Source organism: Pseudorca crassidens, chromosome 11, assembly GCF_039906515.1.
Source record: "Pseudorca crassidens isolate mPseCra1 chromosome 11, mPseCra1.hap1, whole genome shotgun sequence".
In the NCBI taxonomy this organism is placed as follows: Eukaryota; Metazoa; Chordata; class Mammalia; order Artiodactyla; family Delphinidae; genus Pseudorca; species Pseudorca crassidens.
Genome location: NC_090306.1, coordinates 42,603,277 through 42,629,095, shown reverse-complemented (window position 1 = coordinate 42,629,095; position 25,819 = coordinate 42,603,277). Strand labels below are relative to the sequence as shown.

The following is a 25,819-nucleotide window of genomic DNA, read 5'->3' as shown; positions in this document are numbered from 1 at the left end:
TGCATGAGCTCAGGAACCCCTGTGGTGGTCTTTCCAGTGCCCTGGCCCCTCCCAAGCCAAACACCAAGTTCTGGCTCCTTCAGGAATCTCTCACAATCCTGATCTCCCAGGAATTTGGGTATTGGAATAATTTCCCTCCCCCTCACTTGCAGTGCACACGAGTGACTTCTAGTCCAATCTGTTTATTCCGTGTTCTCAATCCCCTCCTCCCATTAGGCAGCCATTGGAACCAGCACACCTCCCTCTTTCCCTCTTTGCCCTCCATCCAGAGTTTATCTTGTCCTTCTGCAAACACATCCTGCTCAATATAGACTGAAGTTTCTGTCATTGAGAATAGAGTGATCTATAAACCTGGAAAAGAGAGGTAGGGTCTCAGATTCAGCCAGGTTAGGCTGGATGGGGGCGGGGGTGCTCAAACCTAGAATGGGCAGAGGTGGTGATGAAGAAGTGGGGCTACTGCCAATGGATGGTGGTTAGAGGGGTGCGAGGTGGCAATGAAGGGAGCTGAAACACCCCGGGCCTCCCACAGGAGTGCTGTAGATCCTTGTGTCTATTCAGAAGTCATATCCGTAAGGCAAAACGCAAAGACACAGACCAATCTTTCGTTCCTTTGAATGCCAGCACTGCCCAGATTCTGGGGCCAGTTGTCCCTGGTAAGACCAAAACTTCCTATTCCATTTCCCAACTCTGACTAGAAATGCAAGAGTCTCCCAAGGATTTCAGTGAGGGGAAGGAGTAATACTTCCCTTGATCTCCCCACCCTCACCCTTCCAGCCTAACCTGGTCATTGGGCTTCTGATGAGGCAGTGGCGGGGGCTCCGGATCCATGGCATGGTGTCCTCTGGGCGCACTCCTGGACTGTGGGACCGCCAGAAGCTGAAGTTCTGAGCATCAGTCAGGGGGACTCTGAAGACCTGATTGGGGACTGAATGGTTGGGGGAAGGGCAGGTTATCCAATTTCTTAGAGTTGTTTGCTCCCTTTTGCGCCTCAGGGCATCACAAGCCCAGCCTAGCAACTGGGCCTGACCAGGTGCTGAGAAGTCCTGGAAATGTGGTCACCACACTGAGTTCCACTTCTGGATTCCAGCATCTCTCCAGCATCTCGCACCCTTCATGGTCAGTGGAATCAGTCTTGGTTCTTCCTGCTTCTGCTATAAGCCCATCTCCAAGAGAGCTTTCCCCAAGTGCTAAGGTGGTGGAAAAACAAGTGGTCAACCCACTTGGTTTGTTTTCTTTCTTTCTTTGACCGTGCTACACGGCTTGTGGGATCTTAGTTCCCCGACCAGGGATTGAACCCGGGCCCTCGGCAGTGAGAGCACAGAGTTCTAACCACCCAACACACTTGGAAAATGTGCAAGGTGAGTCTACTGGTTCTTTTTTTTCCCCTCTTTGCTCATTTCAGGTAATTCTCTGAAATTTAGCAGTGATACTATCTCATGTTTGGATATTACTAATAGATATCATTTATCAAGCACCTGTTATGTTCTAAATGTTGTATTAGGTATTAAGTGTTTTTAAAATTTTGAAATAATACCAGACTTACCTAGATTTTCTTTTTTTTTGGATTTTCACTTTTTATTTATTTGAATAAATCTATACCAGTGTATAAAAATTATATATATATATATATATTTTATTCTTTTTTGCTGTACGTGGGCCTCTCACTGTTGTGGCCTCTCCCGTTGTGGAGCACAGGCTCCGGACGCGCAGGCTCAGTGGCCATGGCTCACGGGCCCAGCCGCTCCGCGGCATGTGGGATCTTCCCGGACCGGGGCACGAACCTGTGTCCCCTGCATCGGCAGGCGGACTCTCAACCACTGCACCACCAGGGAAGCCCATAAAATTTGTATATTTTTAAAACAAAAAATTATAGCCTAATATTCTAGCTGTATGGTCTTTATAATCATTATTATTTTTTAAATCCCTAATATGCTATTGAGTAGATGTTATATTTTTCACTTAGTTGTTTTCCTATTAATCGATAAAAAGCTTTTAAAAAGTTTTGCTCGTAGAAATAAGATATTCCTCTTCATGCGTATCTTTTTTAGTTTCTGAAAGTATTTGTTTTTTTAAATTAAACTTTAATTTTGAGATAATGATAGATTCACATACAGTTGTAAGAAGTGAAAGACAGAGATCTTGTGTACCCTTTAGCCATGTCCTCCCAGCCCCCACCGAGGTAACATCTTGTAAAATTATAGCACTTTATTACAACCAGGGTATTAACATATTGATACAGAACGGTTCTACCACCACAGAATCCTGGAGTTGCCCTTTTATAACCACATCCTCCTCCCTCCACTCCTTGGTAATCAATAATGTGCTCTTCAGTTCTATAATTTTGTCATTTTAAGAATGTTATGTAAATGGCATCATACAGTATGGGATCTTTTTTGGGATTGGCTTTCTTTACATAGTAGAATTCCCTGGAGATTCCTCAGTATTTGCATGTTTCAGTAGGTTGTCCTAGGTGCTTTTTTAAATGTACATTTTCTCTAACTTTCACAAAAAATGCGGCAGTATAATTCCGATTTTCAGATGATCCAGAGAGATTAAGTGGTTGAAGGAATTTCCCCAAGGTCACACGGCTTATTTGGAGTTTAAACTCAGTTCAAATTCCAAAGCTTTGATCCTCACAACAATTCTGTAAGATTGGTAGAGTAGGCATTTTCTGGTTTTTTGTTTTGTTTTTTTAAATAAACGAGGAAGCAGGTTACAAAAGGATAAGTGATTGCCCAAGGTGAGACACTTAAAAGAGACAGAAATAGTACTCACACCTGGATCTTCTGCTTCCAAGTCTGATTCAGTTTTTATTTTATCTTTCTTACCCCACCATTCAAGTCTACTTTCTCCTTCTTCTTCTCAGTCTCTTCTTGGCTCTTTTTGCCCCCATCCCCTGCTCTATAACAATGCCCCACCACATCCCAGCCATTCTTTACGAACTCAGACACATCTTTTCTGCCCCTAGCAGGTGACAAATCCCAGATACTTACATGTCTTTAACAACACCTTCCGTACAGCTTCCTGGTACCTTGTGTGGCTATTCTGGTGCACGGAATGATTCCCATCTTCTGAGATAATAGGGGGAAGCCTAGTGGGCTCTGGTTCTTTCTGGTCTGAAACGAGAGCAGACTTGCTCTGAGTACTTAGCAAATGGGGTTATTTGACTTTCTGAGTCTCTGGTCTCCATGCCAACCAGGCACAGGGCAGGGATCTCTCCAAGCCACTCACATCCGATTCTCAGGATCTCAGGAGTCAAATCAAAATGCCTGTGACAGAGGGGAGGGAGGGAGAACAGTGATCAGACCTTCCTCACTACTGTCTTGCTCCTCCCTGACTCCTGGTTTTGAGTGGCCTCCTGCTAGAATCAGGATATTGACAAATACTTAGGGTTAGTGTAGGTGAAAGAGGCCCCTTGTCTGGATGGGTACTCCTTTCCTGAGATCGGCATATTTGCAGAGCTTCAGTTGGTCTAACTGGAAATTACGTTTAAGCTAAGTATTGGAGGATAAGGAGGGATCATGGGACATAGTAGTATCAGGAAGAGCATTTCGGGCAGCGAGATATCAAGTGTGTTAGGAGCGCTAGAGAGGCCTCAGCTTGCTGTTGACCTAGAGCTGGACTAGTGCTGGGTAAAGTGGAGAGGGACGGGGCCGGCAGCTGGAAAGGCAGTGTAAAGTAGGGTAGTGTAGACTTAGCATTCTTATGGGAGTTTAGGAATCTCCTCTGAGGCAAAATCTGTATCTTACAGTGACTGAAAAAACCAGACCTTCCTTCCTCAGTGCTATGGTCTGAATGTTCCCATCCCCCCCAAATTCACTTGATGAAAACTTAATGCCCAAGGTAATCGTATTTGGAGGTGGGGCCTTTGGGATGTGATTCATGAAGGCAGAGCCCTCATGAATGGAATTAGTGCCCTTGTAAAAGAGACCTGAGAGAGCTTCCTTGCCCCTTCTGCCATGTGAGGAAACAATAAGAAGTGTGCAACCTGGAAGAGGGCCCTCACCTGGCATCCTGATCCTGGACTTCCAGCCTCCAGAAATGTGAGAAATAAATTGCTGTTGTTTATCAGCCACCCAGTCTATGGTATTTTGTTACAGCAGCCTGAATGGACCAAGACACCCAGCCTCTTGTGTAGCGAGGCCATGGGCAAAGAGTTTTGGTAGGCCAATCAACACATCTTCTCCAGATTTTGAATCAAAGATTGGGGTTGCAAAGAAGCTGGGACCATGTAAAGTCTTTTTCTGTTGATGGAAGTTGGGGCAGTGAAGCTGCATCTTGTTTCGAGCAGCAGTATCCGGGGCCCAGTGTCCTTGGTGTCAGCAGTGCCCACCACAGCATCGAATGCAGTGGCGTCTGTGCCCAGCCAGGTCTGCAGCATGATTCTGAACATTGTTTCTGGTTACCCTCTGCCAAGCTTTGTTCCCTGTTCCTTCTACAATTTTTATATGTTTCCCAATATTCCTTTTTTTATAAACTACTTCATTGTATAACAGAAAAAGTTGTATATATTTAATATATACAGCTTAATGAGTTGGGAGATAAGTATACACCTGTGAAACCATCACCACAATCTATGCCACAGACATATACATCACCTCCAAAAATCTCCTCCCACCTTCTTTGTTTATTGTTGTTATTATTTTTTTGACAAGAACATCTAACATAAGCTCTAACCTCTTAGCGAAGTTTTAAGTATATAACACAGTATTAACTATAGGCTCTGTGCTGTATAGTAGATCTCTAGGACTTATTCATCTTGCATAACTGAAATTTTATACCCTTTGATTACTACCTCCCTGTTTCTTCCTCCCCCCAGCCTCTGGCAACCACCATTTTATTCTCTGCTTCTATGAGTTTGATTATTTTAGATTCCTCATACAAGTGGTATCATGTAGTATTTGTCCTGTGTCTGGCTTATTTCACTTAGCATAATGTCTTCCAGATTCATCCATGTTGTTGCAAATGGCAGGATTTCCTTTTTTTAAGGCTGAATAATATTCCATTGTATGCATATACCACATTTTAAAAATTCAGGGACTTCCCTGATGGTCCAGTGGTTAAGACTCCGCCCTCCCAATGCAGGGGGCCAGGGTTCAATTACCTGGTCAGGGAACTAGATCCCTCACGCCGCAACTAAGAGCCTGCATGCCACAACTAAAAAAGATCCCGCATGCCGCAACGAAGATCTCGCGTATAGCAACGAAGACCCCGCGTGCTGCAACTAAGACCTGGCGCAGCCAAATAAACAAACCAACATTTTAAAAAATAATAAAATTTAAAAAAATAAAAAACCCATTCATGCGTTGATGGACATTTATATTGCTTCCATATCTTGGCTGTTGTGAATAATGCTGCAACGAATATGACAGTGCAGATATCTCTTTGAGGTCGTGATATCAGTTCCTTTCAGGATATCTATTAGAAGTGGGATTGCTGGATTATATGGTAGTTCTATTAATTTCTTGAGAAATCACCTTACTGTTTTCTATGCTGGCTGCACCCATTTGCTTTCCCACCACAGTGCACATGGGTTCCCTTTTTTCCTCACCAATGCTGGTTATCTCTTGTGGGTTTTTTTGATTATAGCCACTTTAACAGGTGTGGGGGACATTGCGGTTTTAATTTGCATTTCCCTCATGATTAGATGTTGAGCATCTTTTCATATACCTGTTGGCCATTTGTGTGTCTTCTTTGGAGAAATGTCTTTTCAGATCCTCTGCCCATTTTTTGTTGGATTTTCTTTTTTTTTTTGCTGTTGAGTTACAGGAATTCCGTATATATTTTGGATATTAACCCTTTATCAAATACATGGTTTGCAAGTATTTTCCCCCGTACTATAGGCTGCCTTTTCATTTTGCTGATTGTTTCCTTTGCTGTGCAGAAGCTTTTTAGTTTGATGTAATCCCACCAATATTCTTTTAATAAATTCATGTTCTGCTTAAGTAGGCTAGATTTGGCTTGCATCTCAGAATCCTGGGCTTGTCAGGAACTGGGTCAAAATTTGCCATTCTCTCTTGAAATTGTTAAGATAGCTGACTCACCTCTGGTGGATGGTGGGGATGCCCCCTCTGTTTTAATTAATTAATTAATTAATTTTTGGCTGTGTTGGGTCTTCGTTGCAGTGCGCGGGCTTCTCATTGCAGTGGCTTCTCTTGTTGCGGAGCAGAGGCTGTAGGCTCGCGGGCTTCAGTAGTTGTGGCTCACGGGCTCAGTAGTTGTGGCTCACGGGCTCAGTAGTTGTGGCTCGTGGGCTCTAGAGCGCAGGCTCAGTAGGTGTGGTGCACGGGCTTAGTTGCCCCGCGGCATGCGGGATGTTCCTGGACCAGGGCTCGAACTCGTGTCCCCTGCATTGGCAGGCAGATTCTTAACCGCTGTGCCACCAGGGAAGCCCCCCCACCTCTGTTTTATAGTCCTTCCCAAGCTCCTGCCTTTCCCCCTTCATCCTGCTTGGCCCCACGCATTCGTCATCATCTGTCCCTCCGCACTCCCTTTTGCACTCTAGTGGAAATCTCCTTTAACATTCTCTGAGACAATGACATTACCAGAGTGGGACACTGTTTGAATCCCCTCCCTTGACAGTTGAGGGCTTGGGCAGGTGGAAGCCTGGACTGAACCAGGGGCTGAACTTACTTCATCACAGTTTATAGCAATGAGGGGCCATTTCCTAGAAGCAGTGTCATTTGAGTTTGGTCGTTTGACTTTGGGCTAAGTGAAGGTGTCACAATGTCTATGGCCAAGTAAGTGTAGACTGAGGAGAAAGAGCAAGAGCATATTCCTAGTAGGCAGTGGGACCTGGACTACAAGTAATTATTGGTCTGGGTGCAGGTGACAGTGGGAGCTCTTTATCGGGTCCCGAGGCCTCAGACTGTTCTTTAGGGTACAGCCAGATGATGCTCTCTATTATCTCAGTTTCCAAGTAGTAGTCTTCCAGCTTCCTGTATGGGTTACTGTGTGCTTGGAGGTGTATTGGACAGCATCACCCACTTGGATGCCTTCCTCTTGACTCAAGCACCAGTTGGCATATTCCTCGGATCAGTATTTGGCGAGCTGGAAGATATTTTTGGTAACCCGTAGCTTCTGCAAGCTGCCAAGTTTTGGAAGCCACTTGAGGTGAAGGGTGGTGAGGGGTAGGTGAGAATCATGCCACAGCTACTTGTGAAAGGGCATGTCTGGGTAGAGGGATGCAATGAACTCTTTATAACTCCACCATGGCAAGGTAGATGAATCCATCATTTTGTTGGTAGATGGTATAACACAGGTTCTTCGCTCACCCAGTTAATACTATACTCCATATGTTTTTTTGTGATAAATAGATACGAAGGAAGGGCCCTGACAATTTCTTCTAGAGCCAGGCCATAAATTAGGAGTTGCCATAAGACCAGATTTAATGCTTTGAATGGACCATGAAGGACATACAGGGTAGTGCAGAAGTACTTGGGTGGACCTTCTACTTTTCCAAATTTCTGTTGCAGATTTCTCAATAGTATAAGCTTCCCAGAGCCACTGGGATGGTCACAAAATCTTAGTTTTCCACTGCTTTGCCCATTGCCTCTGTTCGCTGGAACTGGGGCTGATTGGCCGCAATGTTTTCAGGCTGAAGAATTTTTAGAATGGGTCTACCTCAGTGGCTCCCAGGATTCTGACTTTCAGGTTAGGGTGTTTGCCTGTCTGTTCCAGATTCTGAGTACATGGTGGTGATAATATCTAACAGACATTACTTGCAGTTGTCTTGAAGTTGGTGTCACTGCAAGCAGAGTAATACCACCCTGACTAGAAATTTATACAAGATCAGTTTGAGAGAAAATGTTGTGGTACTGTACATAAAATATGACTCCTGTCTAAGAGGTCGTATCAGCTGTGGGGCATTAATCCCTCAAAGTTGAGTGGCGCGTTAACATGGATTGAAATTGGCTAAAGTATGTTTTGAAGGCTATCTTGCACTTATTGTCTTTCCTGAGATAAGGAAATAGTCAGTGCTTTGGGAGGAAGTGGACAAGAGCATAAACCCAGAGAGCCAGACCAATTCCCAGGGCACATTTTACACATGGGGACAGTTCCTTTGCCTCCAAAAATATCTTCCTCAAAGTGGTGCACTTGTTACACAGGGGAGGTGGAGGGGGCATGAGATAACAGAGAGGCTTACTGCTGGTTGCAGACTGCTGATGTAAAATGGACTACACGGATATTCTAGAGATAACAACAATAAAAAGGGCTAATAATTAGTGAATGTGCTCAGCACAACTATAAAAGGTAGGTACTGTTACTATCTTATTTTGTAAATGGAGAAACAGAGGCCCAGAGAAGTTCAGTGATTTGCCCAAGGTCACATAACCAGCGTATGGCAGAGACATGAGTTTAACCCAAGCAGTTTGGCTCCAGAGCCCATGCTCTTAACCACCGCATTAAACTGGCTCTTGAAATCATCTCATCAGGCCTTCCAGGAAAGACCAAGGACTAAGGAAAAACATGAACTGATAGAACTAGCCTCTTAATGGGCTCCCCTGTGTACAGCTCAATGGGGGCCCTGTCAAGGGTGTCTGCTCAACTTGGAGAAGCCTTGAGTTGGGAGAGAGACGTGATGATATCACCTTGTTCTAGAGGCAGATCCCTGCCTCCCTGAGATTCACTGAATTGTGGAATATCGTTTCCTATGGCCAGCATCGAGGGAGCAGAGAGGACTGGAACCTGGGGCGCCAGTCTTCAGTGGATTAGATCAGTCCCAGTGAGGACAACCAGTGGGGAAATGCCAAGCCCCTGTGGAAAATGTGGTCTATCTGCTGCAATACAGACACAGTCATCCACCTTGGAGGTGCCCACTCCCTAGGCTTTGACAGATTGTAGCTGTGAGTAGCTTGAGTACCTTCTCCCTTCTGGTTTCAGGTGGATGGGGATGATGGTCTATAGCAGCTATGAGACATATGAGTGTTTCCAAAATACATTTCTGTAACTTCAGTATGTTTATCCATTTAGAAAGGCAGAGGGGCTCCGAGGTTTTGGCCAGTTCACTCTTGGCTGAATTGTGCCATTCATGCTCCTGTTTGAAAAGCCAGAACTACAGTGCCCTCTGCTGGAGTCTAAGTGGCATCTCCAGCTGTCTCCTAATAGCGGGTCACCAAACAGGCAGCCAGGAGAGGTCAGGAGAACTAGGAGACTGAGCAGAGGACATTCCAATCAGGGTGGGAAAAACCACCTATGGCACCCCTTTGACACGATCCAGAAAATGAGAGTACAAGTGATATATGCTCGGCTTTTACCAAAAATGTGAGATTTACTTTTTCTTTGAAGAGATTCATTTGGAAGTAAGAGCAACTTGGAGGACTCATTAGTGAATTCCTCTGGGAGAAGGAATGATAAAGGCAGCAGTGGAGGAAGATGGAGTGAGGCCCTTTGGATGTGCGGAGCTTGGAGGTCATCGTGTCTGTGGCTGGAGGGCAGTCACTAGAGAGTCTGGCAGGGAGAGGTCATTCGTTTCAAGCCAAGAATAAGCATAAGCACTCTTAACCACCCACCCCCATCGATTTGCCTCTGAGACACCTGTCAGTGGGCAACGCCCTGAGTGTAGATTTGTGTTAGGATGATGCCTAGCTTGACCACGGGTTTTCATATAACGAGGCAAGGGAGTTAGTTGTCTCAGCAAAGGGCCAGAAAAAAGGGAATTTTTCTGAAATTCTGACACTCCTGGACCAAGAGGAGTGTCCAGGTATGACGCTAAGAGTAGGTGGGAGGACAGGGTTCAAAGCAGGTGGTGAGACAGATTCAGCAAAGAAAAAGACAGATATATGGCCATGCTCCCCTGGGCAGGACAGAGAAGGGAAAGCTTAGGCACTCAAGGTGAATGAACACAGGAAGCTGGGCTGAACCTGCAGAGGCAACTAGTAGTATTATCAGGAAGGGTGAGTCTGGGAGGGGCAGGAATCTACGGATTAGTAGACAAGAGAGTTCTGGTCACTGGTCAGGGATGCTCTTCTGTGGGTGGCTGCAATTGACCAGGCTCTTTCAGGGCCTGGATGAGCTATCCTTTGAAGCCAGCTAGCATTTGTTGCTTCTCAAGGAATCTTATGGTTAAAAATATTGCTTTCCATGGGAATTCCCTGGCGATCCAGTGGTTAGGATCATCACTTTCACTGCCAAGGGCCCAGGTTCAATTCCAGGTTGGGGAACTAAGATCCCACAAGCTGTGCGACCAAAAAAAAAAAATGTACGTATATATGTGTGTGTGTATATGTGTGTGTGTGTGTGTATTGCTTTTCAGGTACCCTGTCCTGGCAAGTATGTTTTGAGTAGCAGGACAAAGATATTCCAGTCAGAGGAAAGGTATATATTCCATATGTAAATAATAACTTACTTATTATGATTTATCACTTTTCTTCCAATCATCTGTTGTACAGTTTTATGTGCTAGGTCTTAGCTGTATTACATACATTATATAATTTAATCTCCACAACAAATCTATAAGGAAGGCATTATTATCTCCATTTACAAGTGAGGAAACAGGCACTCTGAATTTGCTTAGCGAGTTAGCTCCATGAATCTGAATAACTTTGAGTACCTGATAAAAATGAGTTTCTGAAGTCAAGGATAGACCAAGGTATGCTCTCCACACTCAGTTTTCCTCCTTGGTTTTTCTATTTTGGTTCTTTATCAGGAGGAAAAGAAAGGAAGGAGGCAGAGACTGGCAGAATAGTTACCTGTGTTGACTCATGTCTATGAGTTTTCATTATGACTATAATAAGGAAAGCTTGAGTGGACCCTCACATCTACTAGAAGGGAAAAAAAACTTTCTTCAAAGAAAAATTGTGAATGACTTAAAAATATTATAGTATGTGTTAAGAATGAGAAGTGTTCATAAGTTCATTTTAATGGTTGCTGTTAAAACCCTCATTGAAGGGCCAATTAAGAGTGCGCTTGATTTGAGCATGGAGAACAGGTTGAAGTGCTAGTACAGGGGGACAGAAAAAGGTCAAGCCACTTGAGTGAATGTATTAACAAGGTGAAATCAGCCAGAAAGAGAGCAGGGCCAGAGAATCATTCTGAAGACAAGTGTGAATGACAAATTAGAGTCCTGCAAGATCACATGGAACTAAGGGTGAGCACAGTCAGGAACTGTGTGTTCCTTGAATTAATGAATGTAGAAATAGGGATTAGAAAGACTTGGGTAAGCAAGGTGGATGGATGTTGTTTTCTAAGAGTCAAACAGAATGCTGTATTTTCTCCATACATACTTTCCCAAACCAGTTCTGAAGTAATAGGAAGGTATGAGCCAAGTTCCCCGTTACGGTGGTCCACATTCCCAAATCTCTGCCAGCTGACATATTTCAAGCAACATCAGCAGCACCAGGATTCAGAACCAGGTGAGCTCTGTTGCACTTTCCTGTTGATATGTTAAATAAGATGAGAGCTAAGAGCTTACCGTTTAATTTAGCAACATCACCATGGATGTGAGCATTGGTGACTAGACACATAAGAAGTTTCAGTGGAGTGGTAGGGGCAAGAGCCTGATTGGCATGGGTTCAAGAGAGACTGGCAGGGCTTCCCTGGTGGCGCAGTGGTTGAGAGTCCGCCTGCCGATGCAGGGGACACGGGTTCGTGCCCCGGTCTGGGAAGATCCCACATGCCGCGGAGCGGCTGGGCCCGTGAGCCATGGCCGCTGAGCCTGCGCGTCTGGAGCCTGTGCTCCGCAATGCGAGAGGCCACAACAGTGAGAGGCCCGCGTACCGCAAAAAAAACAAAAAAACAAAAAAACAAAAACAGAGACTGGCAGGATATTTAGAGACAGAAAGACCAGACAACTCTTTTGAAGAATTTTTCTGTATGGGGGGTGGGCAGGGAAATAGGATGTAGGGCTTTAAGATGGAAGAAATTATAGCATGAATGTAGGTAGATAGGAATGGCCAGAGATAGAAAAACTGATGCAATAGGGTGTGAAGAATATTGGAGTAGTGTCCTTGAATAGTCAACAATATGAGATCTGATGCACAAGTGGAGGGGCTGGTCTTAACGTGTGTAGACCATTCACTTATTATAATAAGACATATTTCAAGCAACCTCAGCAGCACAGATGCAGGTAGATGGATAGACATGATTTTGTGAGAGGTTATAGAAATTATCTTCCAGTTGCTTCTGTTTTCACTGTGAAATAGAAGGAAAGTCATTATGTGAGAGTGAGGATAGGAGATGAGGTGTTAGAGGTTTGAGGAAAGAGAAGGTATGAAGTGGCCTTCAGGAGAGTGAGAGAATGCATAGAACAAGGAAATGTAGTCTGACTTCTGGGCAGCCATAGAGGCCCACTTGAGTTTAGTGAACAGGAATTTAAGGTGAGGCCAATCAGCATGGTTGTTTTTCTCTTGTCGATGAGTATAAACTACTTTTCCCAGGAGTTTTGGTATAATCAGGAGTGGGAAAGGGGAGAAGGTGGCGGAGAAAGAAATGGGGACAATAGCTTGAGGGGACCATTTGGTCAAGAGAGGATTCTTTTTTTTCCCCAGATGGAATGATTACAGCACATTTGTATACTTATGGAAATGATCTGGGAAGAGGGAAAAAACTGAGGGAGAGGGGGATAATTACAGGAGCAAAATCTTTGAGGAAAGTGTGGATGAGATCCAGTACGCAAATGGAGTCAGTTCATTCATTGTACCAGAGGGAAGGTATAAATGCAGTGGAAGGTTAGATGTGATGATGGAAAGTCTCTTTTGATTGCTTCTATTTTTAGTTAAATAAGGAGCAAGGAAGTTAGCTCAGTGAGGATCGAGAGGGGATTTTAGAGATTTGAGGAGAGAGGGGAAGTTGCCTTGAGGAGTGGGAGAGTGGCTAGGGAAATATAATAGGATTTTCAGGAAGTCCCAAGTGCTCACTTGAGATTTGTGGTTATGGTACTAATCATTCTAGGAAGACTAGATGTCCTAGGAGGAGGGCCAAATACACATACCTTTGTCTTCATAGGTTTCCCTGGGGCTCCACACTCCAACTCCCTGAAGTTTCATAGCCTTATCCTGAGCTTCTAGAGTCAGCCTATGTGCCCCGGAGCTTGGCCATGTGGTCCCAGACTTCAGCTCCTGGGCAGCTCAAGTGGCTTCAAGGAAATACTATGAATAGCACATAATTACTATTGAGTGGAATTTTCAGGTGGAAGTGTGAATAACATGGTTGAAGCCAAAGTTGGCAGAGGGTAGCCAAGTTCCCTGAATGTCTTTGTGCACAGATATTTCAGGATGTGCACAATTAAAATGACTTGTCAAGAACCTACAATATGCTGCCACTTGAGGGCAAAAGACACACATAGATTGAAAGTGATGGGATGGAAAAAGATATTTCATGCAAATGGAAATGACAAGAAAGCAGCTGTAGCAATACTCACACCAGACAAAATAGACTTTAAAACAAAGTCCATAGAGAAAGACAAAGAAGAATACTATATAATGATAAAGGAATCATTATATTATGAGAAGAGGATATTACACTTGTTAACATATATGCACCCAATATAGGAGCACCTAAATATAAAACAAATACTAACAGACAATAAAGGGAGAAATTGACAGGAATACAACAATAGTAGGAGACTTTAATACCTCACTGACATCAATGGACAGATCTTCTAGACAGAAAATCAATAATGCAACAGAGATCCTAAATGACACAATAAAACAGTTGGACTTAATTTATATCTACAAGACACTACATCCAAAACAAAACAAAAACAAACAAACAAAACAAACCCAGAATACACATTCTTTTCAAGTCACATGGAACATTCTCTAGGATAGACTATATAAAGGACACAAAACAAGACTCAACAAATTTAAGAGGATAGAAACTATTTCAAGCATCTCTTCTGACCATAACAGTATGAAACTAGAAATCAACCACAGAAGGAAAAATGAGAAAAAATGGCTTGTCAGAAATGGGAGATGAGTTACAGGGTTCTGGCCGGGATGCAGTGAAAGCAGTCTGTGATCAAAGTGGGAGTTGGAAGTGCTTTGTTATGGTTTTAGCCTTGAATTCCTTCTAGATTTTGAAATTTGCTCTTATGAGGATGAAGCTCTTGCCTCAGCTCTACACATGGCTGGCTCATTCTCATTCTTCACGGTGTGGCTCAAACATTACCTCCTTGATTACTGTCTAAAGTGGGCCTCTCAGGCTTCCCTGGTGGCACAGTGGTTAAGGATCTGCCTGCCAATGCAGGGGACATGGGTTTGAGTCCTGGTCCGGGAAGATCCCACATGCCCCGGAGCAACTAAGCCCATGCACCACAACTGCTGAGCCTGCACTCTAGAGCCTGCGAGCCGCAACTACTGAGCCTGCATGCCACAACTACTGAAACCTGCGTGCCTAAGAGCCCATGCTCTGCAACAACAGAAACCACCACAGTGAGAAGCCTGTGCACTGCAATGAAGAGTAGCCCCCGCTCGCCTCAACTAGAGAAAGTCTGCGTGCAGCAGTGAAGACCCAACGCAGCCAAAAAAAAAAATAATAATAATAAATAAATAAAGTGGGCCTCTCCAAGTTACTCTCCATCATGGGATCTGCAAACTCAGTTGCCTATAAGAGTCAGGCAGATAATGTTTATGAGTAAAACAACTAAGAAACCTGTCCCATCTAAAGGGGCAGCTGCTACTTTGCTCTGGTCAGCTGTGGTCATGTGGGAATTTAGGGCCAGTGTGGCCAGTTCTAATTTTTAAGAGAAGTCAGAAATGTGGATTTTACATAAAACCTCCTGATTTTTAGATGTGCGTCCAAATTTTTTAAGAAATCACTCTGCAGGCTGAGTCCGGCCCTCTGGCCAGCAGTTTATAACTTCTGATCCATTGCATCAACTCTCCCACCCTATATCCTTCCCAGTACTTGTTATATTCTGTGAATATCTTGTTTGTTTATTTACCTGTTTATTGTCTGTGTTAGTCACTGTTGTATTCCTAGTGCCTGACACAGTGCCTGGCACAATCAGTTCCCAATAAATAATTATCTGATGTTGGATGAGAAGGGGAGTCTGGATTGGTGCCTTACTTGGGAGGTTTCTATGTATTCTGAAATTATATATATAAATTATAAATATGAATATATGTATATATGTGTGTGTTTATATAGAGGTGTGTGTATATATGTATATACGTAAATATATGTGTATACACACACACACACACACACACACACAAACACCTGTATATGGCAAATCTTTTCTCTTAGTCTCTCTTTCATTTATCTATTTATTTTGGCAGTGCCGCACGGCTTGTGGGATCTTAGTTCCCAGACCAGGGATCAAACCCAGGTCCTTGGCAATGATAGCACAGAGTCCTAACCCCTGGACTGCCAGGGAATTCACCTCTTAAGTCTCTTTCTTGCCTTTTAACTTTATGATGTCTTTCGATACAGAATTATAACTTTTATTTAGGAAAAATTGTCAATCTTTTCTCTTAGGCTTCTGGGGCTATGTCCTATGGGAAAGTTTTCCAAATTAACTTACAAAGTGTTTTCTTTTTTTTTTTAATTTTTAATTTTATTTTTGGTTGCATTGGGTCTTCATTGCTGTGTGCGGGCTTTCTCTAGCTGTGGCGAGCGGGTGCTATTGTTTGTTGAGGTGCGTGGGCTTCTCATTGTGTTGGCTTCTCTTGTTGCGGAGCACGGGCTCTAGGGTGCACGGGCTTCAGCAGTAGTGGCACACGGGCTCAGCAGTTGTGGCATATGGGCTTAGTTGCTCCGCAGCATGTGGGATCTTCCCGGACCAGGAATTGAACCCGTGTCCCCTGCATTGGCAGGAGGATTCTTAACACCTGTGCCACAAGGGAAGTCCCTATACTTATTTATTTTAAATCTGCCTTGTAATCCAAACATTTACGAAAAAATCCTCTTTTCACTTACTTGATAGTGACCTTTTTTTTTTTTTTTGCGGTATGCGGTCTTCTCACTGTTGTGGCCTCTCCCATTGCGGAGCACAGGCTCCGGACGCGCAGGCTCAGCGGCCATGGCTCACGGGCCCAGCCGCTCCACGGCATGTAGGATCTTCCCGGACCGGGGCACGAACCTGTGTCCCCTGCATCGGCAGGCGGACTCTCAACCACTGCGCCACCAGGGAAGCCTGATAGTGAACTTTGAAGCACAAAAGTTTTAAATTTTGATGGAATCCAATTTATCTGTCTTTCCTTCTGTCACTTACGCTTTTATTGTCTTTTCTTAGAAACCACTGCCTAATCCCAAGGTCATGAAGATTTTTCTCCTAAGAGTTTTAAAGTTTTAGCTCTTACATTTATGTCTATGGTCCATTTTGAGTAAATTTTTGTATATGGTGTGAGGTGGGGTCCAATTTCATTCTTTTGCATGTGATTATCCAGTTTTTGCCGCACAATTTGTTGAAACGACTATTCTCTCCCATTGAATTGTCTTGGCATTCTTGTTGAAAATCAATTGACCATAAATTAAGGGTTTATTTCTGGACTCTCAATTCTGTTTCACTGATCTATATGGCAATTCTTATGCCAATATAACACGGTCTTGATTATAGCAGCTTTGTAGAAGATATGAAATTGGGAAGTATGTCCTCCAACATTGTTATTCTTCAAGATTGCTTTGGTTATTCTGGGTCCTATATATTTCCATATGAATTTTACGATATCTTGTCAATTTCTACCAGATATCATTATCTTTGGGAGATATTTCTTTTTCAAAAAAAATTGATATATAGTTTACATAAAATATTATGTTAGTTTCATTTGGGTGATATTTCACTACAAGGAATTCTAAGCATCTAAAATGTGTCTGGAAAGGGATCTCACATTTATTCCCCCCCTGCATCCTAACTCACATACTGAATTTGGCAAATATTCAGGAATCTCCAACTTGGTCCGGGACACTTATCTATGTTTTTATCAGTAATCCTTTAAGGTACCCTAGTTTCTTTTTGTTTTTTTGGCCGTACTGTGCAGCATGCGGGATCCTAGTTCCCCCACCAGGGATCGAACCCATGCCCCCTGCGTTGGGAACGCGGAGTCTTAACCACTGGACCACCAGGGAAGTCCAAGGTGCCCTAGTTTCTTGATGTATTTTAGACTATTAAGTGTGAATAGCTCAATATTATATATATAGTAGAAGCTCTTCTAAGGAAGCTCCATTGAGGGTACTTCCCTGGTGGTCCAGTGGGTAAGACTCTGGGCTCCCAATGCAGGGGGCCCAGGTTCAATCCCTGGTTGGGGAACTAGATCCCACATGCATGCTGCAACTAAGAGCTCGCATGCCGCAATGAAGATCCCTCATGCCACAGTGAAGATCCTGCATGTTGCAACTAAAGATCCCGCATGCCGCAAATAACATCCAGCGCAGCCTAAATAAGTAATAAATAAATAAATAATAAATATTAAATAAAAGAAACTCCATTGAATAGACTTGCTAGATTAATTAATGTTCTCCATTTCCTCTGAAAAACATATTAAAAAATGCCTGCAACACTCCAGTTGCAGCCAAGAGCTACTCTAGAGTACACCTGCACACTTACGCTCCCACTGGAGTTGTGTGCACACCAAGGGCCAGCTGTGGTTCTCCTCCCCATACAATTCATGCCAGGTTTATTCTGTAATTGCAATATTGCAATTTAATGATATATTATTTCAACTAATAGAATATATATTTTTCAAAAAAGAGCAGTGAGTGCCTCCATGAGATTTACCAGGGGCACCCAACGCAAACAGTCCCAACCTTTCTACATAAAATGTAACAAGCAAGCATGAAATAAATTTATGAGATATTAAAAAAAAAGAGCAGTGGTTTGTATAAAAATGAAATTGAATGATTTGGAAAAACTCAAACTTCAAAAAATTACACTTTAAATTCAAATGGATGTGATTTAGAAAAGTACCATTTTGCAACTATCATAGAAATAATTGAACCATCACTATATACTAAAACTAGTAAGCGAGAGTTTGATGAAGAATAGGGTATTTACATTTTTTCAAAGTATCTTCCTGGTAATTATTACTAATTACAAAACAAAGATAGTAACTTGACAGTGGAGAAAACTGGAAAACACCACCTTAATCAAATGGTCAAAGTTAACATCACCAATAATGGGACAAAATGACATCACAAGCCTCCTGATGTGATGTATTGAAGACATGATATTGCTTAGTCCTGCCAAAAATATTTAAACCTAATCTAATCTTGAGAAACATCAGACAAACCCAAATTAAGAAAAATTCTATAAAATATCTTGCCTGTACTCTTAAAATTGTCAATGTCATGAAACAAAGCATCAGAGGAATTGTTCCAGATTAAAGGAGACTAAAGAGACCTGCCAACTAAATGCAATCCTTATTGGATTGATTTATCAATAATTAATTAATTTAATTGGTTAATTAACCAATCAAATAATTGATTAACCAATTATTTCTATTTCTATGATCAGTCTTATCCTTAATTTTATCCTAGAAGGAAAAATTTTGTTCTAAAGGACATTAATGGGACAATTGGCAAAATTGGAATATAGACTATAGATAATTAAATAGTATTGTATTGGTGTTAAAATTGCTGAGTTTGATACCTATACTGTGGGTTGTTATCTAAGAAAATGTTCTTATTCTTAGGAAATACAAACTGAAATATTTGAGAGTAAAGGGTATAATATGAGCAGCTTATTCTCAACTAGCTGAGAAAAAAATAGATGTTTATATATAGATATGTAAATATATAAATTATATATATATGGAGAGAGAGAGAGCAAGCAAATGTGGCCAAATATTAACAATTGACTAATCTGGGTTAAGGGTATAGGGAATTTCTTTTGTACCAGTCTTACAACTTTTCTATAATTAAAAAAAATTTATTTATTTATTTTTGGCTGCATTGGGTCTTTCTCTAGTTGCCGTGGCTTCTCCTGTTGCAAAGCATGGGCTATAGGTGCATGGGCTTCAATAGTTGTGGTGGGCAAGCTCTAGAGCACAGGCTCAGTAGTTGCGGTGCACAGGCTTTGTTGCTCCGTGGCATGTGGGATCTTCCCAGACCAGGGCTCGAACCTGTGTCCCCTGCATTGGCAGGCGGATTCTCAACCACTGCACCCCCAGGGAAGCCCTCTATAATTTTGAAATTATATCATGAAAATACATTATTTATTTATTTATTTTCAGCTGCGTTGGCTCTTCGTTGCTGCACGCGGGTTTTGTCTAGTTGCGTTGAGCAGGGGCTACTCTTCATTGGGGTGTGCAGGCTTCTCATTGCAGTGGCTTCTCTTGTTGCGGATCACGGGCTTCAGGCGCATGGGCTTCAGTAGTTGTGGCTCGTGGGCTCTAGAGTGCAGACTCAGCAGTTGTGGCACACAGGCTTAGTTGCTCCACAGCATGTGAGATCTTCCTGGACCAGGGCCCAAACCCCTGTCCCCCGCATTGAAAGGCGGATTCTCAACCACTGCGCCATCAGGGAAGCACTCTATAATTTTGAAATTATGTCATGAAAATACATTTTAAAGATGGTTAATTAACCATAAAGTTTATTTCCTTTCCCTCCTAAATTTGCTAAAATCACATCAAAATAACAACAACAATAATGGCATTAACCTTCAAGGTCAAAGAGAGAGCAAGGATACAATAGCAAGATGATATATTTCAGTGGAAATATCTTTTGAAAAATGGAAAGTAGAGAGAGGGGTAGTAACAAATTTATCAGAATAGGAAAAGTTTTAACTTAAGTTTCTGCAGTGAAGGATACATGCAGAATTGAGCTAATTCATTTGGGAGGCTCAAACCTTAGAACGTAGCAGGTACCACAGAAGGTACAGGTAAAGACTAGGTCCGAAAACAGGAAGGTGGTCACTGAAACTCTGTCTACAGGGCATGTGGCACAACCAGGCAAACCACCATGCCCCAACAAGGAGATAAAAGATTTCTCTGTCCAGCAATCCCACTTCTGGCTATATATCCAAAGGAAGTGAAAACAGGGTCTTGAAGAGGTATCTTCACTCTCATGTTCATTGCAGCATTATTCACAATAGCCAAGATATGGAAACCTAAGTGTCTGTCAATGGATGAATGGATAAAGAAGATGTGATGTATATATATATATATATATATATATATATATATATATATATATATATATATATGCCATGAAATATTATTCAGTCATGAGAAAGAAGGAAACCCTGTCATTTGCAACAACATGGATGAAACTTGAGGGCATTATGCTAAGTAAGATATGTCAGACAGAAGAAGACAAATACTGTATGATCTCACTTAGACGTGCCATCTAAAAAAGCGGAACTCAGAAACAGAGTAGAATGGTGGTTGGGGGGTGAGGGGATGAGATGTTGGCCAAAGGGTATAAACTTCCAGTTATAAGATGAATAAGTTCTGGGGATCTAATGTACAGCATGGTGATTATAGGTAATTATACTGCATTATATACTTGAAAGGTACTGAGAGAGTAGATCTTGAATGTTCTTACCACAAAAAAGAAATGGCAATTACGTGACGTGATGGAGGTATTAGAGCTAATACTTGGGTAGTTATCATCTTGCAATATATTTTAAGCGTATCAAATCAACATATTGTACACCTTAAACTTACACAATGTTATACGTCAATTATATCTCAATAAAACTGGGGAAAAAGAGAAAGATTTCTCTGGAGGAACTGAATCTTGGGGGCACTGCACTCCTGCACAAGATTTACTGTGAGGGACGGCATATGGTGCAAGACTAAAAATACGATGAATAAGTGAAAATCGAGATCCTCAAAGGTGAGACTCAGTGCCCCCTTCACCTGTCTTGATCCCAGTATGCTAGCAGACAAACATGTAACCAATCCCCAGAGAAGCAATTATAGTGTTCTTCCCTGGAGAAAATGTAGAGATCCAGAGGAAAGCTCCCAGTGAAGCCCACAGTGGCTAACTACCCCTGCCCTCCAGGCTTCTAGTCAGCTTTTCAGTTCCTCACTCTTAACTTACAATGGAGAGCCAAGGATCACCAGTTATTTGACAATAGTTATCAATGAGGAAAATAGAGATCAAAATAAACTCATAGGAAAAAGGGTGCAGAGGAAACAGAGCTAATGCAGAGAACAGAAGAGAATTTCAAATAAAGTATAATATCCCTAAAGAAAAAAGAAGACATGGAAAAGGAAAACCAGAGGACCAAAAACAGCCCTTGGAAATTAAAACTATAGTAACCAAAATAAAATGTTATGATACAAAGGTATGGTGATTTTCCTGTAGGTCCACAACTTCTTTATTACCCCTCCCCTTGAGTGTGGGCTAGATTTAGTAATTCTCTTCTAACAAACAGAATAAGGTGGAAGTCACAGTCACTTCTGGGACTGTCATAAAAAGGCATTGCGGCTTCCTTCCTCCTCCCACTCTCTCTCACTCTCTGATCACCTGCTCTGAGGAAAGTTAGCTGCCAAGTGAGAACACTCAGGCAGCTTATTGGAAGGCCCACGTGGTGAGAAACTGAGGTGTCTTGTCAATAGCCAGAGAGGAACTGAGGCCTCCAGCTATGAGATGACTGCAGCCCCTGCTGACATCCTGTCTGCAACCACAAGAGAAACCCTGAGCCAGAACGAACCAGCTAAACTGCTCCTGGATGCCTGATTCACAGAAACTATAAGGTAATAAATGTTCGTTGTTTTAAGCCTCTATGTTTTAGGGTAATTTGTTACACAGAAATAGATAATTAACACAGAAGGTTGGAAGATAAAAGTGAGGAACGTCCCAAAGAGTAAATGTTTTAAAACCCAAGGGAAGCATAGAGAAAGTTTAATTAAGTTACAGGACCAGTTCAGAAGGTTTTAGAGCTGACAAATGGAAGTTCCAAAAAGAGAGGAGAGAAAATAGAGAATAAATTAATAAAGAAATAATAAAGGAAAATTTGTCAGAAATAGAGTGCACAAATTTCCAGATTGAAAAAGCTCAGGGAATGCCTATCACAGTGAAGGAAAAAAGATCTACAGCAAATTCCAACATTATGAAATTTCAGAACACTAGGGAACAAAAAGAAAATCAAAAGTTTCTGGAGAGAAATACATCATACACAAAAGAATCCAACTGGAAGTTAGAGGACAATGAAGGTATAACTTCAAAATTCTCAGAAAATGATTTTCGACCTAGAATTTCATATCTGGAAAAACTTGACAATCAAGTGTGAGGGTAGGGCTTCCCTGGTGGCACGGTGCTTAAGAATCCTCCTGCCAATGCAGGGGACACGGGTTTGAGCCCTGGTCCAGGAAGATCCCACATGCTGCGGAGCAACTAAGCCCGTGGCCACAACTACTGAGCCTGTGCTCTAGAGCCCGCATGCCACAACTACTGAAGCCTGTGCGCCTGAAGCCCGTGATCCGCAACAAGAGAAGCCACTGCAATAAGAAGCCCGCACACCGCAACTAGGGAAAGCCCACGCACAGCAACGGAGACCTAACGCAGCCAAAAATAAATAAATAAATAAATTCATTAAAGAAAATGTGTGAGGGTAGAATAAAATCATTCTTCACTCAAAAATATACCTCTTACACATTCCTAGAAAACTATTCAAGGATATATTCCAGGAAAGGGAGAGAGTAAACCAAGAAAGAAAACATGGGATCCAGGAAATAGGGAATAAAACTTTGGAGAGAGGCAAAAGCAAGTTTCAGGACAAGAGCTATGCGCCAGGAGTAGGAGAAGGCAGAGTATAGGAGTAGGAGAGAGAAAGTTTGGGAAAAAAGGAATTGGTAGATTATTTGTTGTGTTTTGGTAGATTGTTTGTTGTGTTTTGAGTGATTGGAAAAAAATATCATTGGGCATTTAATAGAGCTGTTGAAGTAATTTGTGGAAAAAAGTAACAGTAGTTACCTGGAGAGCTAAGCAAGTGAAAAAATGGTGGCAATCCTTAACTCTAGGGATGAACAAAAAATTGAACAAAAAAGTTATTATAGTGACATTATTTGGCTTAGCAGTGAACAATTTTTACATATTTGTAAGACTACAAGACTATAGATTTAAACTTGTATGTTCTATTGTTACATCCCAAATCATCAAATTTAGTGGCTTAAAACAACATCCACAGGCTTCCCTGGTGGTGCAGTGGTTAAGAATCTGCCTGCCAATGCAGGGGATGTGGGTTCGAGCCCTGGTCCAGGAAGATCCCATATGCCATGAAGCAGCTAAGCCTGTGCACCACAACTACTGAGCCACAACTACTGAGCCCGCGAGCCACAACTACTGAAGCCCGCATGCCTAGAGTCCATGCTCTGCAACAAGAGAAGCCACTGCAATGAGAAGCCTGCGCACCGCAACAAAGAGTAGCCCCCGCTCGCCACAACTAGAGAAAGGCCGTGCGCAGCAATGAAGACCCAACGCAGCCAAAAATAGTAAAAAAAAAAACCCCCAAAACAAAAAAACAACATCCACTTACTATCTCACAGTTCTGTAAGTCTGGTAGTCTCTGCTTAGTCTCACAAGGCTGAAATCAAGGTGTTGGCTGGGCTGGGGTCTTATGTGGAGACTCTAGGGAAGAATCCATTTTCAGGTTCATTCAGGTTATTGGCAGAATTCAGGTTTTTCTGGTTATAGGACTGATGCCTTGCTGACTGTCAGCTGGGACACTCTCAGCTCCTAACTGCCACCCACATTGGCATGGAGGCCCCCTGCATCTTCAAAACTGCACATGCTTCCAATCTCTGAATTCCTCTTTTGCTGTTAACTGGAAAAAACCACTCTGCTTTTAAAAGGCTTGTGTGATTAGATTAGGCCCACTCACATAATCTCCTTTTTTCCATGTAAAGTAACAATCACCAGAGTGTTATCCATCATATTCTGAGGTTCTGCCCACATTCAAAGGGGAGGGGATTATATAAGGGCAAAGTTCATTGAGGGTCATTCTTAGAATTTTGCTTACCACAAACCTAAAACTGGGACATAACTATACTGGAAAAACTAGGATGAGAGAGGGGAAGCACACAGTATAGTATAAGAAAGCTAAATTTTCAACTCTCGTAACAGGAGGGCAGTATGTAATAACCCAAAATGGAAGAAGGGAAATTTGTGGGTTAGGCCAAGTGTGTTTCTCTAAGAGAGGGTGAAGAACTCCTAATTTGGAGACAATAGCATCCCTGTGGCATAATGCCAGGACCCAGCTGGGTGGGGGCAAGCAGGGGAGGGCTGGTGTAGGCCTATTAAGGGATTCCTAGTGTCCATTAGTGGGAATGTGTGAAACAGAGCTGAATACGTGAAACAGAGCTTCTCTGAAGGAATTAGAAAGAGAACAGAGTGTGCTCAATGGAGGCCTGTACAAGATCAGTCCTTCTCAATCTTAACGTTACTTTATTTTTTCCCAGTTATCTCCTCCCTTTACCCCAACGCAACTTTTGCTTTAGTACCTGCCCACGCTTAGTTTCCTTCACATGGGTTCTCCATTCTGCCTAGAATACCCTTTCTCCTTCATTTCTGTGCTTTCAAGCAATTCATCTTTTAAGACCTTAATCTTGTCACATTTCCTGTAAACTCTCCCTTTAGAATTAGTTTTGTCACTCAGTATCACTTATTCATTCACTCACCCTACAAATATATTTGTCAAACCTCTATTATGTGAGGTACTGCTAGGTATTGTGGATATAATACAGGTCTGATACATACTCACTGCCTACTAAAACTCCTTCAATGGTTCCCTATAAAGTTAAAAGGTTTAGCATGGCTAACAGTATACTCAGTTATCTGGCCCCTGCCTAGCTTTCAAGGCCTGCTTCTCACCTCCTGTCTATGCTTTATGTGTACCCAAGGACTTGGAGTTCACTTAATAAGGTTCTCTCGATTCTCTGTTCCTTTGTCTGTGCTGTATTCCCTTGTCATCTACTTGGTGAACTCCAATCATCCTTTAATGCTCAGTCCTGGAAGCATTTCCTGTGTGAGGTCTTCTCTAAAGGATCCCCCTATTCTCATTTCAAATCCAGTAGCATCAGGTACTTCCTCTTTTGTGGTTCCATAGCATTCCATATTTAATTGACTCATACACCATATTGCAAATTTTTTTGTTTGCATGCTTATCTTCATCTGATGGTCGGCTACTTTATGGCAGAGAGAGGTCTAATCCTATCCATCTTTGTAACGCTAGTCACCAACATAAAGCCTGACACATAGTTGGTGCTTAATAAATGTTGACTAAATGAGCAAATGAATAAGAATACACTTATTCGGTTGAACAAATTGGGTGTCTTAATAAGGATATTAAATGACAGGAAAGGGAATGGATATCTTCCGTATGCCATAATTTTAACTAGTATAATTGTTAATCTTGGGGGATAAAACTCTAACCCAAAGTAGGAAAAGAAATGGCTAAGAAGTGGCCCTTCTAACCCTCTATTCTATGTTCCCCTTACATGTTTCTTCAGTTGTGTCCCTTTTCTTGTTCCGAAAGGCATTTTGATATCCTAATAGATATAAGTTGAAGAAGGCCATCTTGGGTCCTCCCTGTCCTCTTCTGGAATGTTCAGGCGGGAGCTCTGGAGTCTGTTTGGTAACCATGGTAATGTCCTGAAGAATCACTATGACTGACACTCCCTTTGTCTAAGGAGGCACAGGATTTATGAGTTCACAGTGGGGCTGGAGTGGGCTGGAGTGGCACAGGAAACAAGAGCCAGTCACCCTTTTGCTTGCCCTAGTCTTTTTTTATTTTTTAAAAATGTATCTATTTATTTATCTATGGCTGTGTTGGGTCTTCGTTTCTGTGCAAGGGCTTTCTCTAGTTGTGGCAAGCGGGGGCCACTCTTCATCGCGGTGCACGGGCCTCTCACTATTGCGGCCTCTCCTGTTGCGGAGCACAGGCTTCAGACGCGCAGGCTCGGCAGTTGTGGCTCACGGGCCCAGTTGCTCC

General features: G+C 42.5%; 1 protein-coding gene across 1 annotated transcript; it reads right to left on the bottom strand.

The window, feature by feature from the left end:
• Positions 1-302: 302 nt before the first annotated feature.
• On the bottom strand, positions 303-25,819 carry SPMIP11 (sperm microtubule inner protein 11). Its single transcript, XM_067698694.1, has 4 exons — positions 25,326-25,819; positions 2,994-3,116; positions 781-925; positions 303-351 (listed from the first exon to the last, which is right to left on the bottom strand). Exons 1-4 carry the CDS (start codon positions 25,468-25,470, stop codon positions 303-305), a joined length of 462 nt encoding a protein of 153 aa, XP_067554795.1. The 5' UTR covers positions 25,471-25,819.

What these genes read in the sequence shown, in the direction of transcription:
- SPMIP11 (XM_067698694.1), bottom strand. Translation starts at nt 25,470, where the DNA reads ATGGTTACCAAACAGACTCCAGAGCTCCCGCCTGAACATTCCAGAAGA. An exon ending in GGACACAACTGAAGAAACAT is followed by an intron (nt 3,117 to 25,325) that starts GTAAGGGGAACA and finishes CTCTCGTTTCAG; the next exon opens with ACCAGAAAGAACCAGAGCCC. An exon ending in GAAGGTGTTGTTAAAGACAT is followed by an intron (nt 926 to 2,993) that starts GTAAGTATCTGG and finishes CCAACCATTCAG; the next exon opens with TCCCCAATCAGGTCTTCAGA.